A 16,855-nucleotide genomic window follows, 5' to 3' on the forward strand; every position below is an offset into this window, starting at 1 on the left:
TCCATGCTGTTAAACAGTAACAATAAGACTGTCTATAGCCTGTTCACTAGGCTTGGTTTGGGAACTTCAACTATCTTTGAAAATAAGATAATTTATCTTCTACACAGATCTACACTCCCCAGTTGAGCATCCTGAAATGTAAAAACTTAACTTATTGAAGAAAAGAAACAAGGGTCAGGCTTTAGTGCATAAAACAAAGAGTCATTTGTGGTGGACATTCTATGACAGATAACTTGCATTTTCTACATTCGCCTACCACAGATGAATTGAACATGCTCCTTATATTAGTTACTTCTGTGTTGTTGTGATTAGAACACCTGACAAGAACAACGTAGGTTCATTTTTGTCTCATGGTGTCTGAGATGTCAGTCCCTCCTAGAGCAGGAAAAGGGATCCAATGCATGGTAGTAGAGCTTGCAGCAAAGATTCTCTCTTTGTATTGAGAGTGGTCCTGAGTCAGATAAAAACTAGAGCCTTTGTGATCCCTGAAAGCCTTCTGGTAATAATAATCAATTTGAAATCCACAGTACTTATCTTTGAAAGGGGCCTCAGGCACAAACGAAAGCTGGAGATCTAGGTTTTTAAAGTATGATATTATGTTGACCATTGAGAATTACTGACCATGCCATTTTTCTACCCTGGATTCCCTTCTTCTCAGAAGTTTTAATCTTTTTTCTCATAAAACAGCCTAGTGCTTTTGAGTCATTTTTCCTCCATACAAAGTGACCGGGATGTTACTACCTAGAAAATGTACCATTAGAAGACGTGACATATTCCACTACCATCTATGAGTGCTTTCCTTCAAGCGTGTTGATTATGGCATTGCTGACCATAAGTCAACCCTGACTCTTTAGTGGGGTGCTTTGTCTCTATTAGTTCCTGAAAGCATTTTAATATCTGTTTGCTAATTGGTACACAATCCTGTGCCATAGACAGCATGCCATGACTCTTAAGATCTTAGAGGTCTCTGTTAGGTTTTTCTAGGTTGAACTTCATAACTCTATATGGCATTTACACCCACCATAGATAAAATATCACAGAAACACTTGGATTGAATGGTCCATGGACCATGCTACTAAGACTACATGTCTTTTCTGCTTTGGACACACCTCATGCTTGAAACGTTTCAAAGCAATGTATATAGGTCCAGAGAAGTATTTGAGGAAGGTGGCTACATTCCTAGCCAGACTGTTGCTGCAGACATCATAATGTCCCTCTCTCTACTTCTGATAGCTCTAGATGTAGTGATTATTCTTTACCTCAAAGAGACAGTCCTGGCACCTCACAGATTACTGGTTTCCTGAGCATGTCACCAAGTCTAAGTAACAAGATGTCCCTCGTCTAACTGTATACTTTGATAAAGTGGTGTCTCTCACAATTTCACTGTGTCAGAAAGGCTTGGTGGAGCTCCAATAAAGCACAGGGTGCATTTAAATACTTCTTGGATTTGAAGTGCACTCTCTTGATCCAAGGCGGTTTAACATAAGCTTCATTTGAGCCTCATGAACTTGACATATTTTAGACTTCCAACTCGCATAATGTCATGAAATGAAGTGGAACTATTGAGAAACACAAACTAAATGTGATGTAGTTTCCTTCGTTTATAAAAGTAATCGCTCTATCACTCTATCTTGGTGGTACTTTGGAATGTGGAGGAGTAGCCAAGCAGATACCCGCTCTTAGCACGCACTGCTCTTGGAGTGGAATTCAGGAGTCAGAGATACTGTTTCAAGTTGGAGTACTTAGAGAAGGATTTGTTTTAGGGAAATAGACATATGTTGTCAATGATGCTATTTTAAAATCATAAACTATCTTCTTTTAAATTTGATGGTTTAACATTAACATTATTGTTTATTTTATTTTTTTAATCAGATAACTTTGTGGTAGATTCCAGTTCCTGTGTGCGTGCTTGTCCTAGTTCCAAGATGGAAGTAGAAGAAAATGGAATTAAAATGTGTAAGCCTTGCACTGACATTTGCCCGAAAGGTGAGTTATGCTTCAGAGTGTTGGGGTGTAACAGGGTCTTGCTAATGCCTTTCCTGTGCTTTTGTTTGTTGGGTTGGTTTTGTGGATGTATTATGTTTGTTTGTTTGTTGAGACAGGGTTTCCCTGTGTAGCCATGTTTTTTTCTGAAACTTGCTCTGTAGACCAGCCTGGACTTGAACTCAGAGATCTGCTTTCCTCTGCCTTCTCGACCCTGGGAATAGAAGTTAAGGCACACTTCCTGACTTCATGTACCTTGGCCAGTGGGACTTAGTTTCTCAGAAAATAATTACCCTTCCACAATAGATGACTGACCACACACACACACACACACACACACACACACACACACACACACACACACAAAATTTATATAATTTTATTGTTCTGAAAAATATGGCTAATAATGGTTTTGATTGACTTTGAATTATACCAACAGACTGTACCAAACAAACACCCAGGAACTGAGAAATCAAAGGATATTTCTTTCCCTTTTTAAATTATATACAGGGCTGGGAGATTGAACCCATGGCTTTAATCATGCCAGACAAATACTCTAGAATCCAACCACATCCCTACCCAGAAACAACTGTTAGAAGTTCTACATAAAACAAGGATCCACTAGGTGTTTAGTATGACATAAACTATTTCCATACAGAAAGGTGTGTAAGGGGAAGGATAACATAGCATTCAGTCTCCATGTCTTATAACTATATTTTAATAGATGTGTGCAATAACAAGAACTGCACTGTAAGTATTAAATCAATGTCACGGACAATTTGTGTTAAAGACTTTTTATGAAGAAAGACATCTTATCTAGGCCTGAGTGCTTGAATTTCTCATCAGAAGAAAACCTTTAAACAGGATGAAAGTAGACTTCAAAACTCTCAAATGTTAAGCTATTGAAGTACTAAGGTTAGCAAAGAGGAAACCTCATACTTTAGACTATACACTTTTGTGTGTGAATGTCTTTCTGTCTCTGTATCTCTCTGTCTCTGTCTCTGTCTCTCTCTCTCTCTCTATATATATATATATATAGTGTGTATTTATTATATATATTTCTAACTCACACACACTGTGGTGTGGTATGGTGTGTGTGTGTTTGTGTGCGTATATGTGTACTTGTATGTTTTTTAGAATTTGATAGGTTTTGTCTTTTTACTTTCACTTTTATTTTTCTTGAGTTTGGAGCATATTGGGGAGTGATTAAGTGAGAGAGAAAATAGAATTATTGTAAACTGATAAGGGAGAATTTGTTCATCATATATATGGCTGTGTAGGGCCAAAGGAATAGAAAGATAGATAAATAGATTGATAGATAGATAGATAGATAGATAGATAGATAGATAGATAGATAGATAAAGTTGGGCTTGGTGTCTTATGCCTTTAAAATTCCAGCACTCCTTTAATCTTTGTACTCTGGGGGCAGAGACTGGCAGATCTCTGAATTCCAGACCAGCCTGGTCTACATCATGAGTTCCAGGACAGCCAGGGAAACATAGAAAAGTCCTATCTTGAAAAATCAAAAATAAATAACTTTATCTTTTAGTGAGAAAGAGGTATTTTTACATTTTGAAATAGATGCTATTATTTTATAATGAAAAGCACAATGGTGTATTAGAATATGGTTTGTAGCTGTTTACTCTGAATGTTGCCTCTATAGCATGTGATGGCATCGGCACGGGATCATTGATGTCAGCTCAGACAGTGGATTCCAGCAACATTGACAAATTCATAAACTGCACAAAGATCAATGGGAATCTCATTTTCCTTGTCACTGGGATTCACGGGTCAGTATTCACTTTTGTACAGCTTTGTTCTGTGAAGTGAAGGTAGGTGTTCATTCCTTTGCTCCGCATACTTTCATTAATGATTCATCTGGACTTAGAAGAGTTTTACCTTAGCACTCTATCCAGCTACAGTAGTGGTCAGCCCTCCAAGAGTGCCAGGGACTGGTCTGCCTTCTTCTGAGTGTGTTCAGTACTTAGGTATGACAATGCAAATTTGTAATTTAGCTTAAATGTGCTTTGAGAGCAATCTCCTAAAACCAATTGTCTTAGCAAGCTCAGGTCTTAGGAGCTTCTCAGGTTTTGTGGAAATACCACTACCACATAAAGTGAGGCATCCCCTTTGAATTTGCAACACATTACTTCAAAACAACACATATCCCTTTAAAAAATTCACATGAAGTAACTCAGAGAATCTGACATAAAATTAAGTTGAAATTCTCCTAAGATGCTTTGAAAATTTCAGTTTGTTCTGATGTATTCTTCTCTCCCTTTCTCTTATATGGGGAAATTAGCAAGACTATAAAGTGGATTTTATTTTGGTAATAAAAATTCTTACATTATCTGGGGTCCTTCATTACAGAACCGCCTGCTGGCTTTAACAGGGGAAATAACCAAGTTTGTATTCTTTGTGTAATAAAAACGTCAATAGTTGTACTTTGTATTTTATCTATTTGTCTATATTACTTCTTAATCTCTAAATATTAGTGCTATCGGCTACAAATAAAGACTATCACTCACATATTTTAATTCAAACTCTTACACTGAACATATATCACATCGTTTCTGGAAGCAAAATAGCTTAACACATTATGAATAAATATTTCCAAATAAGAACAGCATGAGCTATGTGACAAAGTATTTATCTTCATTCAAACAAATTATTATTTATGCTGTTGCATACAGCATCTCTATTTAAAAATGTAGTTTTTAATATGGCCTCATGTCATGTCCTGTAAAGGTATACATGTATCTTATGTCCAGTTTTTTTTTTAGCCAAACCAAAGCTTTTCTTAAAAATTGAGATATCTAACTTCCATTAAAATCTTGGGAATTCTCAACCCACATTCTTTTTTTATTTTTTTATTTTTATTTTTAAACAAGGTTGCTTCACATGTCAATTCCAGGTCCTTCTCTCTTTCCCTCCCCTCCTCCCATGCCCTCCCACCAACCACTTCCAATATCCCCTCATTTCCCCAGGGAGGGAGAGGCACTCCATGGGGTGTCCATAGTCTGTCATTTTATTCAGGGCAGGGCCTAGACCCTCCCCTGAGAGTCCAGGGTGAGAGTGCATCTCTCATTGTTGGATGGGCATTCAACCCACATTCTTATATGGACAATGATGTGTTGGACTTGAGTAACCCTCACCATTTTGAGATGGGACCATTCCATTAACTTTACTAAAGTCCCTTCAGTTCCTAGATATCATCTGCATTGTTGACCTAGCATATTTAGCCCATTGGGTAGGATACTTCGGCCAATGTTTACTCCATTTATAATTCAATGAGTACATGATACCAGAAATGACATATGTGTATGTTATTATTACTTTCTTAAACTATGACAAAAAGAGCATCTGCTAGTAATATTATCTGTGGATCCAAAAGTAAGATGGATCCACTTAGTGCTCCATGCATGATTCTGCATGAACAATGTAGTAGTTATTTTTCTCTTACTATAATAAAACACCCTGGCAGAAGCAACTTAAGGGAGGATGTGTTTATATTGGTTCACAGTTTCAAAGTACAGCTAACAGGGCAAGGAAGTCATGGCAGGACCTTGAGCCACAAGTCACATTGTGTGTATGGCTTACTCTCCTTTTCACTCTATCCAGAACTCTGGCCTCTACAACAGTACCATGCACTTTTAAAGCTGGTCTTGCCACATACACTGACATAATCAACATAGTTACAAGAATACCCAAAGGCAAACCTATTCTAGGTATGCGCAGAGATTCATCTCCATGGTGATTCTAGATCCTCTAACACTGATATTATCCATTTGTAGATGTGGTAAAAATGTAGTGCCAAGCCTTCAGTGCTCATCAAAATCTGAAAATACATTCTCATGAATTGAATTGCCTTAGAGAAATAGGTTTAGACATATTCATGAAGTTTTGACATCTTATTAAATTCAAAATAAAATCTAGAGATATTGTACCCTTTTAAATAAATTTTTAAAAATTATTGTAATTTCTAGTTATAATTAAAACAAACATATGAAAATGCCCAGTGTGGTTAATAGGTATTATTTGAAAAATTCCTCAACTACTGCTTAAAATAAAAATTTATATTTCTGAGACATGATATTAGAAATCATTTCATTATAGGAAGTACAGATAATAAAGGTCATATGAATATTTGGAGACTGAAATAGGAAATAACTAAAAATATATATTATACACACACACAAACACACACACACACACACACACACACACACAAGCACACACGATCCCATAACAGAGGGAACTAAATTTCTTTGAAGTTGGAACATGGTTAAGGAATTACACACAAATGATGACTCAGTGTAAAGTTAGCACATCTGAGGTTGTTTCTGGTACTGCTTTGTTAAGATTGTACGGGACGCAGGTAACTCTTTTTCTTTAATGTGATTTTAACAGCATTGTCCTTGGGTTATTAAAAGCCTACTTACTCTTAACTATTATAATTAAAACATTACTGTAAATATTTCAAATTCTCTTCAATGGAGTGGCACTTCCCCCACTTAGAACCACTGAAAAAATTATAGTAGTAGAAAATTATTAAAAGTGACCTACCTATGATCAAAATTCATTGAAATAATGTCTGAGTGAAATTTAAGAAATAAATGGTTTGGGGAGGCTTAGCGTAAGTATTTTAGTACTGTATCATCATAGAAAATTTTGGAGAAGTTATGCTGTTTATGAGGATTTTACATATTCATATCACTCCAAAGTGAGGTAAATTTCAACAGATAATTACAAAACAAACAGAAACAATTATCTCATGGGCTCAAACATGTTGTACAATAGCAATCACATGAAAACTATGAAAATTTAAGGTTCTCATTCTATGTGGATTATAATGTCACTAATTCATTCAAGTGGAAAAGAATTGCCTAGAAAAATTACTGTGGACTAGAAGTCTTTAAAAGGAACTCAACTTCTAGTTGAGTTCCTTTTAAAGACAGGTAAAAGGCTGTCTTTAAAAGGAACTTAAGAAAAGACAAATGAGATAGTTTACGTAGGTGACCCAATCCTGACTAGCATTAAGTTTGAATAGCAGCTACATGATGGATGGTGTGAATGGAGCTTGGTGGATTCTCTTTCACGTCAAACACACGCTTTCCTCCGCTGAAAAACTGAGAAATGGATTGATAATAAATAGCGCTTCTGGCTGTTTTGGTGAATAAATCAAAAAGTATTTTGGTTTGTTCAGTCTTTAGGAGTAAACTCTTAATGGATGGCAAAAGGTAAAGGACATAGATGAATACGGCAAAGGAAACAAAAATCACTGAAAGCAGGTACAGAAGGCAGCAAAATGAAAACGTCTGTGACTATTTCCATTTTATAGTTCAAAAAAGTGTTAAACAAATATTACTTTATGGCTTAGCTGTAGTCTTTTATAGACTATCTTAGAAGACAAATAAAGGCAATTTTTTTCAGATACAATGTGCTTCTTAGTTCAGATGAACGTCTGTTGTTAATCATAGCATTGAAACCTGGGGTACTTTGAAGTTAAAGTTGATACTCTTGTGTCTGGAGGAAAATACATATGACATTTTGCAAGAAAAATATGTATGAAATATGATATATCCTCCACTCTCAGTATCATGTCTGAATGAGCCACATATTCTATTGCCCTTCCCATTCATTTTCATTTCATGAAACTATAACTATAAAGACATTTCAATAGATCTAAGACATTATATATACATATATGTATGTATGTGTGTAGTTATGTATGTATACATACATGTGTGGTTGTTTATTCAGTCTGTGTGTATGTGTATGCCTGCGAGGAGAAAGCAAAGGAAAGAAGGGCACACATTCCTTAATTAGAATGAGAATTACAGGCATCCCAAGTGTCTAGCATTATCAAAGGAATATAACTATCATCCTTTGTCTTGACATTGTTCGTGGGCATGTTCTTACAGTGACAAGATGCTTATAAGTATGCTAGAATTGTGTCACAGAAAGGAACTGACAAGAAAAGATTTTGATGACAGGTCACAATAGTGGCAGATACTATAAGTCCTACCTAGAATTTTCTTTCTATGCTGAACATTATTTTGGATCACCAAACACACGTTCTTTTATATGGCTCTATATTTAGGTAGAAGGGCAATTTTAAGATACTGTGTATCTCCAGTGGCTTTTGGATAAGACTCCCCACAGTTACTTTGAAGTTGAAAAGGGGAATTCTGTCAACTTATTTTATAGGACTCTTGAATTTCTAAAATTAAGTATATAAAATGTCCCTGATCTGTTGGGCTTCTTGTTAACAGCCCCAAATTAATTTCATTCCTGGAAACCTAGAAATTTCTTGTCATGACTTGGGCTGACTCCATTACTATGTGTTTGCCCTGAATTTTGAATATTTTTTCGTGAGGCCAGGATGTTTTATTTTTTGGCCAGAATTGTTGTATGTTGACTTTCATGGCTTATATTTATTTCCTCTACTTAAAAGTGTTTTGCACATTATAAAGTGGATATAAAATTCAAGAACACAAGCGTAAATAGATGTGATATGAAATACTGTTTCCTGGTCAGGACATGGTTGTTACCCACATGAACTTGTTGCAGCTGAGGTTACCTGCACAGAACCTCCACAATATCAAGATAGTTAAAAACATCCAGCATGGAGGTATGACAGGTTTCTTGACTGAAGAGATAGACGTAATTGAAGGCTGCTGGATCAAGGAGAGTAACATTTCTTTGGAGGGATTGTCACTGTTATTTTGACATATATTACAATAAATGATCCCACACTGTGTGTGTATGGGCATCACTAATTGGACTCAGTGTATTAAAATATTTTATAATAGAAAAGCAGCCATGAAGTTGGTAGGGAGATGTATTGGATGGGTTGGAGAGGAAACTGGAATTAGGGAGTAGGGGTGGATATGATCAAGATACATTGTTTATGTATGAAATTTTCAAACAATAAATACAAATTAATTTTAAAGTTTAAAGTTTTGTCAAATGTTTCAATTAATTTTGTATATGTAAACATTAAAAGAATGGTCATATACAGACTCTGGATATCCCTTATGTAGAAGGAAGTGGGGATAGGGTGGGAGGCTGGGGGGGGAGATGGTGGGGAGGTGTGAGAGGAGGGGAAGGAGAGGGAACTGGGATTGACATGTGAAGCAAGCTATTTAATATTAAAGTAAAAAAAAGCTAAAAAAAGAATGATCATATGCAACACAAATACATACATATGTGCATATATACACATACATGCATAAATGCATGTATGTATGGGAGTGCCTGTGAGAGAGAAAGAATTCAACTTTTGGAGAACTTGACATTAACGTTTAAGCTTTTAAGAAATATTCATATGACACTGAGAATATCCACAATCAATAGGGTTTTTTTCGAGTTATGGAAAAATGTCCCTATGGTTTCTCAGTCTCAGCAGTACCCAGCATCTGAGCTTCCATGCACATTTAACTTGTAGTACATTGCATTGATTGCATTTTTTAGTTTGAAAAGTAATTTAATAAAGCAAAGCCTTTTTATAAAGAGATGATATGGTCCACAGTGTGGGGTAATATGCTGATGAACCAAGTTCAGAAAGCCAGAGTCAAGGTGTTTGAAAGTTCCACCTGAAACTCTTAGTTGTTGAAAATAAAGATCCTCCAAATCTATTTTTTCATGGATGCAGACTCCATTTCCAGTGACTATGCCATATGCCTGCTGGTTTGTTGTGGTGTTATAACGTATCTTGGTTTATAACCCTATTAAGATCGAATAAAGAAATTACTGTATTCTGTGTTTTCCCCATCAAAAATAGCAAGTTCTCACGAATGGTTACAGAGATAAGTGTTCACAGGAAGAATAAAACACATTTAAGTGTTACATACTTCTAGAAAAGCTGAAGTTCACTCTTCTTAGAAAGTACAGTATCTCACAAAAAGGTAATTAGTGTGTAATATTTAACATTTCCATGAAGACATGAATTCTTCAAGCATCCCAGAGAGCCTTTTTAATGTAATAAATAATTAAATAAATGCTATATGTTCCTCAAATTACCGTATTACTTTAATTACTGAGATAATTTGGTATTATGATGGGCTTAATATTCAACTATGGAATTGTTTTTCATGTCCAATATTTACCTAAAATATTTTTGGAGGATGAAAACTGAAAATAGTCTGTTAGCTGTTTTTAAATTACAACCTTAGAACATATCACACACTGAAGTTGAAAGCATTTTTCATAAGGAAAGAGTACTTCAGTAATATTCATAATTTGTATGTTTTGTATTAAGAAACTTGTTAATTTTTAAAATAATATGTACTATTTAGATGGGAGCAAAAATTTCCTCTTCTAAAAATAATCAGTTTAAATTAGGCTACATCTCTTCTTGAATTTCTAGGGACCCTTACAATGCAATTGAAGCCATAGACCCAGAGAAGCTAAATGTCTTCCGGACAGTCAGAGAAATAACAGGTACTTAAAATTTATATATATGTTGCTACTAACTCTGCCACCTTCTGTTTTCATTAAATAATTACATAATATTTATAACAGCCAATCAATTTTCCAGAGAATTTCTATTTTGTAAAATCTCACATGATTTTGAACACTCATTAGCTTTTGTATTTTAAAACCAGTAGAATTATATAAACTGTGAAATATTGTTAATACTGTGCTTACAAATACCAAAAGAACTATGATTCTTCAACACCTGTGTTGCAATTTATTTTCTCATAAGAATTACACTTTAATACAGAGAATATATAGCACTCATTTTACATGACATTTTTTTAGCATTCACTATTTTTAAACCCTTTTAATAACTCTTAGAGGTTCATAAATATGAATGAAATTTGAACTTGACATCACAGAAAATAAAACCTGATGAGATAGGTTAGAGCTAAACACAAATAGCGTAGACTTCTAAGTAAATACAGACATGTGTTGTTGTTTCTATGCTCTTACTCTTTGCCTCAATTTTTTAAATTAATTTTATTTAAATTAAAAACAATCTAATTTTGCATACCAATTCCAGTCCCTCTCCCATCATCTCCCATCCCAATCCCCCATCCACTCCTCAGGGAGGGTGAGGCCTCCTGTGGGGGATCTTCAATGTCTGTCACTTTTGGGACAGGACCTAGGCCCTCCCCCTTGTATCTATGCTGAGAGAGTATCCTTCCATAGGGAATGGGCTCCCAAAGATCATTTATTCACTAGGGATAAATACTGATTTCATTGCCAGAGACCCCATAGACTTCCCAAGCTCCCCAACTGAAACCTACATTCAGGGAATGTGGTTTGGTTTTATAAAGGCTGCCCAGCTATCAGTCTGGAGCTCATGAACTCCCACTTGCTCAAGTCAGCTGTTTCTGTGGGTTTCCACAGCCTGGTCTTGACCCCTTTGCTCATCACTCCTCCTTCTCTACAACTGGATTCCAGGAGTTTGGCTCAGTGTTAAGCTGTGAATCTCTGATTCTGCTTTCATCAGCTACTGGGTGTAAGCTCTCTGATGGCATTTAAGGTAGTCATCAATCTCATTACGAGAGAAGGGCATTTAAAGTAGTCTGTCCACTATTGCTTAGATTCTTATTTGGGGTCATGCTAGTGATTTCCTGGAAATTTTCCTAGTGCACGTTTCTTGTTAAGTATGCAACAGTTCCCTCTATTAAGGTTTCTCTTACCTTGCTCTTCTCTGTTCTTCTCCCAACTTGACCTTCCTGATCTCTCATGTTCTCCTCCCCCCTCCCCTGTTCTTTTTCCTGTCTCACTATTGGCCAGTCAGCTGTTTATTAGACCATCAGGTGTTTTAGACAGTCAAAGAATCATACCTTCACAGAGTTAAACAAATGAGATATAAACAAAAGCAACACATCTTTACATCATTAAACAAGTGTTCCAGAGCACTAATAGAAGAAACACACCTTAAAATAATATTCTACAACAGATGTGATAGTAGGTACATAAATGGTGAAAGAATTCACAAAAATAAAACTATTTTTCTCCTTAATTGGGTGACCTTTCTATGTGTATGTATCTACCACAGTAAAGTAAATTGTATTATTTCAATATTTGACACATACACCTTTATGAAACCCTGAGTCTTAGAAACATGGATTCATGGTCCTATGCTTTGACATTAACCATTATTTATTGTTTACTCCAGAAACTCATAGAATTATACTTAATCACAAAAGAATAAGTATACGATGGATGCTTCAAAAGTAGTTTTCATTTTCTTAACCCCTTACAGGTTTCCTGAACATACAATCCTGGCCTCCAAACATGACAGATTTCAGTGTTTTCTCCAACCTTGTCACCATTGGAGGACGGGTCCTCTACAGGTGAGTGACTGTGTTCAATGCCGTAAGCTGCACAAATACAAGGGGGGATATCATAAGTTCTTCGATGTTAAAAGTATCAGTCTTACTTATCTACTGATTAATTCCAAAGATTAGACTCCTGAAATAATTCCCAGTGAGATGTGACTTTTTGCTGGTTCTGATGTTAAAATTTTCCAGGTATGAAGCCTGAGATATGACCTATAGAACTGTAGTTTGTGTTTAACTTTTATTAAAATAAAGTATATACTTAGATAACTCATAAATGACTTGGGTGTTTGGGAATTGAATTTTGTACCGGGAGGGCAGAACTACATCTCCTATGCCACACATCTGGTGTTGATTATGCTGGGCTAAGTCCACTAGTTTTAGTGCTGAATAATGAATTTAAATATCAGAAGGATATTTGGGCAAATATTAATGTCAATTTCTTAAATTTTTTTTGGTTTTATGAGACAGGGTTTCTCTGTATTGTTTTGGAGGCTGTCGATCCAGCCTGGCCTCAAACTCACAGAGATCCTCCTGCCTCTGCCTCCCAAGTGCTGGGATTTAAGCCGTGCACCACCAACGCATGGCATCAATTTCTTAAATTTATGATAAAATGATCCTTTAATAAACCTGAACTTTTTAAAAAAGGTTTGTTTTAAATTGCATCAGTTAAAGTTGACTATTTATACAAAAGCTCTAAGTTTGAAAAGCAGTACAAATGATTAATACATACTTGAAAAACAACATTATCTAATGAGAAAAAGTAGAAAATAGTGCCATTGCTTCAGTCAAATGCAGATCATTGAGAAAATAGCATATATTAAATGATAACAAGTATGGAGGAGAGCAGAATTCCACATCAATTATAGAAATGTAAACTAGTATACCAACAAGAGAAATCATTGTTGGGTTCCTCTACCATTAAAATAGTAGCACTGTAAAATCAGGTTATATGCCTCTAAGTATATTCCCAATATTATCGTTGGGCAGAGATACATTCACATCTATATTTATTGAAGAACTATATACAATAACCAAGTTGGGGAATGGCTTGGCCTGTCAAAAGTGGATGACTAAATAAAACATACACAAAGACAATATTGTATGAAATCCCAATGTGGATAGAGAAAATCTTACGCTAGACAATCAAAGGCTGTTGAGAGAGGGAACATCATTATTCCTCAAAGATGAACCACTGATAAGGTTATCAAATCCCATGTGTTCAACCATAAACACATATACATATGAGTAACACTAAATGGACTAGGCAGAAAAAAATATATATATTATGCATACATATATGCATAAAACAATGTTATTTAAATAAAAATAATTCATAAGTTGATATGGTATCAAGGAATAAAAATTGTGAAGTTTGGAGTGGAAATCATGCAAATATGATATCCATTTATGACATTCTCACGAAACAATAAAAACTGTAAAAGTTGTATAAATACACATGCACACACACACACACACACACACAGAAGAAGAAGCCTACCATATGTATTATATGAAAGAATAATCATTTTGTCATATACAGGAAATCGGAAATCATGGTCCTGACAATTATATAAAAGAAAATATATTATACCCCAAAAGACTAACATTGTATTTTCTTCAATACAGAATAGAAAAATAGATAGATGATAGATGGACTGATTGATTGATAGATATAAAGATAGATATAGAGAGATGATAGATTGGTTGATGATAGATAGATAGATAGATAGATGGATAAATAGATAGTAAGATGGACAGACAGACAGACAGATAGATAGATAGGACAGGATATGAAAAAAATAGGGACTATTTGAAAAGAAAAGATAAACAAGTGAGTAAGGAGGGAAAATAGATAATAAACAGGAAATATAAATGTAAGAAGCTGCCACACTGAAACTCATAAACATCCCAGAAAGGGTTTAAAATGATCTTAATAAATAAAGGAAAATGAGGACTTAAATGTATTCAAGTGCTATATGCAAACAAGTTTTATTATCCATTGAATAAAATATTAATCACTCCAAGAATTACAATTATATAGTAGTCAACTAGTCAGATGTTTAGGAAGGAAGTGAAAAAACAGAATAATGATGACTCCATTTTTGTGATTTAACACAATTTGATTTTGTAATTAAGAATAGTTCTAAATATTAAAGCCAAATGTATTTAAAATTATTAGTGAAATTGGAGTTTGTATCTACCAAAGGAAGATCTATACCACTTAGTTGATTGAAATGAAAAGATGTGGAAAGTATGATTTAAACACAATAGAATATGAAAATAGAGATCACAAAATGTTGGCTATGTTGTAATGGAGTTTTCTGCAAATCATTTTTTTGTCTTGAGTAGATTAAGTTTCAGAGTCTTTCCCAACTATCTAAACTTCATCAATATCTTTTATTTTAAAATTTAGGTTTTTATCACTCATTGTATTTCTAATCTTTTTATACATTCTTCAACCGATACAATTTTTGGTTTATGATATTTATAAACAAAATCTAAAAGGTTACATTTTTCTGTAATATTTACCATGTGAAAGCATGTCTATTTTTACATAGTTTGATTTAACATATTATATATAGTGTGTAACTATAAAGAATTTTTTATATTTGTATTTATTCTATAAATATTTAGTCTGAGTATAGAACTTCATTGTTGAGTAACACAAAATTTAGGCTGACAAGATAAACTAGTAAGTCCATATGTCAGTGGTAAATATACATATTGTCAATGTTCATAATTATAAGAAATGAACATTAGCAATTAGGAAAGTAAATGATTATTTAAGTATATATCTGAGCACAGAATTGCCAATTAATTCTCTGTTTATGCTCCATTATTTTTAATTTTGTTGTGAGATGCTATGTCCTTATTGAACTTTACAGTATATTTCATGAATTATTCATTAGCCAATTCCCCCTCTCTCTTTTTAGTGGTCTATCACTGCTTATCCTCAAGCAACAAGGCATCACTTCCCTACAATTCCAGTCTTTGAAGGAGATCAGTGCGGGCAATATCTACATTACTGACAACAGCAACCTGTGTTATTATCATACCATTAACTGGACAACACTCTTCAGCACCATTAACCAGAGAATAGTGATCCGAGATAACAGAAGAGCTGACAACTGTAGTAAGTACACTACCTGGAATTTAAACAACTTCTGAATAGTAGAAAATAACACCAGATTCATTGTCCTTTAACCCAATAATAGAGAGACAGTGGCGATTATTGCATATTGTCTGTTCCCTCATCGTGGCCAATATCTGGAAACCTCAGTTGGAGATTTAGATTCCATACATCTAAGAGAACCTGGACACTGAAAAGTTTAATAAGTATGCCGGATAATTCCTTGTATCCCGCTATGACATTAGGGGAGGGCTGGGTAACCTTGATTATGTTGTGAGATGTGGGGAAATTCTGTCTATATAAGTGCACTTATATAGAGATACACTTTTACTATTTTCAGTATTGTTTAATACTTTTGTTCCATTACTTCAGTTCATTGTTGCACAAAGGAAGGAGTTTTCACAAGCAGACTTGTACATGATTTCCATCTAAAGCAAACATACCCCAGTCATTAACAAATATACTAAACAAATATAAATATGTATAAACATTTATATTTATCAAAAATAAAGTAATGCTAGTTTGTCTATGAGAACAAATGATGAGTAGAGGATGTTTTAAAATTACAGTCTTAGGAGACCAGCCACATTTACATATACTGAATTAAGTATTTGGTAAATTAAGTTGGTAACTCCATCTTGTTTGAGTCATAGTCTAAAACATCTTAGGTTAGTAACCTTCATAAAATGAAAACTTGTGATAAATCCATTTATACTTTGGGTGCTTTTGTTCCTAAAAGCTATTTTATAGGAAAAGTGGAGATCTATAGCAGGAGCAGCTCTGACTTTAGGTGGATTCCCAGGCTTATACATTCTGTGTTGCCACAGTCAGGAAACATATCTACTAACGTGTCAAAGTTTGCGTGGTTATATTAAATGAACCCTCACCTTTCTGCACCCTGGATCATTTTCTTTGTGCACTGTTGGTTCTTGAGAGGCAACAGTGTTTTTTTCTTTCGGTCTGATCAGAAACTTCGTTCTTCACATTTCTCTGTTTATACCTCCAGGCCACACAGTATAAGATGTACGGCGATAGAATCCTTAATACAAACTTATAAATATTTATCTAATTTATATTCATAGTCTATATCTTTTGTTTTATTCATTCAAAATAAAGTTGTTTTACTACCATTTATTTATGATTGTTTGGTCATTACATGGAGGACATTATGTGTGAAAGAACCAGAGACAACCTGTTCTTTTAACACAGTGAATGAATTTGAATTTCCTGAAATCATTCCTGTTTTATATACCATATTTGTATGTGGACATATAAAAAAATTGAGAAGGAGAACAAGGAAAACTAAATGTGGAACATAGCAGAGTTTTGCGGTAAACCATACACTGCTTTTCTATTCTTCTCAGATTTACAAACTTTTGTACCATGCCGAGTGAAGCATATCATGAATTATAGTGATAATGGTAACACACTGAACATCTAA

At 34.6% G+C, this 16,855-nt stretch overlaps 1 protein-coding gene across 4 annotated transcripts in view; it reads left to right on the top strand.

The window, feature by feature from the left end:
• Positions 1-16,855, top strand: part of Erbb4 (erb-b2 receptor tyrosine kinase 4) — a 1,016,453-nt gene that overhangs the window by 715,995 nt on the left and 283,603 nt on the right. For all 4 annotated transcript variants that reach the window (XM_005070538.4, XM_005070537.4, XM_005070539.4 and 1 more), the window contains exons 8-12: positions 1,873-1,986; positions 3,647-3,773; positions 10,355-10,428; positions 12,206-12,296; positions 15,218-15,417. In XM_005070538.4, the coding sequence (XP_005070595.1) occupies positions 1,873-1,986; positions 3,647-3,773; positions 10,355-10,428; positions 12,206-12,296; positions 15,218-15,417 (606 nt within the window). The remainder of the gene's footprint in view (positions 1-1,872; positions 1,987-3,646; positions 3,774-10,354; positions 10,429-12,205; positions 12,297-15,217; positions 15,418-16,855) is intronic.

This window comes from Mesocricetus auratus, unplaced genomic scaffold, assembly GCF_017639785.1.
Source record: "Mesocricetus auratus isolate SY011 unplaced genomic scaffold, BCM_Maur_2.0 Super-Scaffold_100010, whole genome shotgun sequence".
NCBI lineage: Eukaryota > Metazoa > Chordata > Mammalia > Rodentia > Cricetidae > Mesocricetus > Mesocricetus auratus.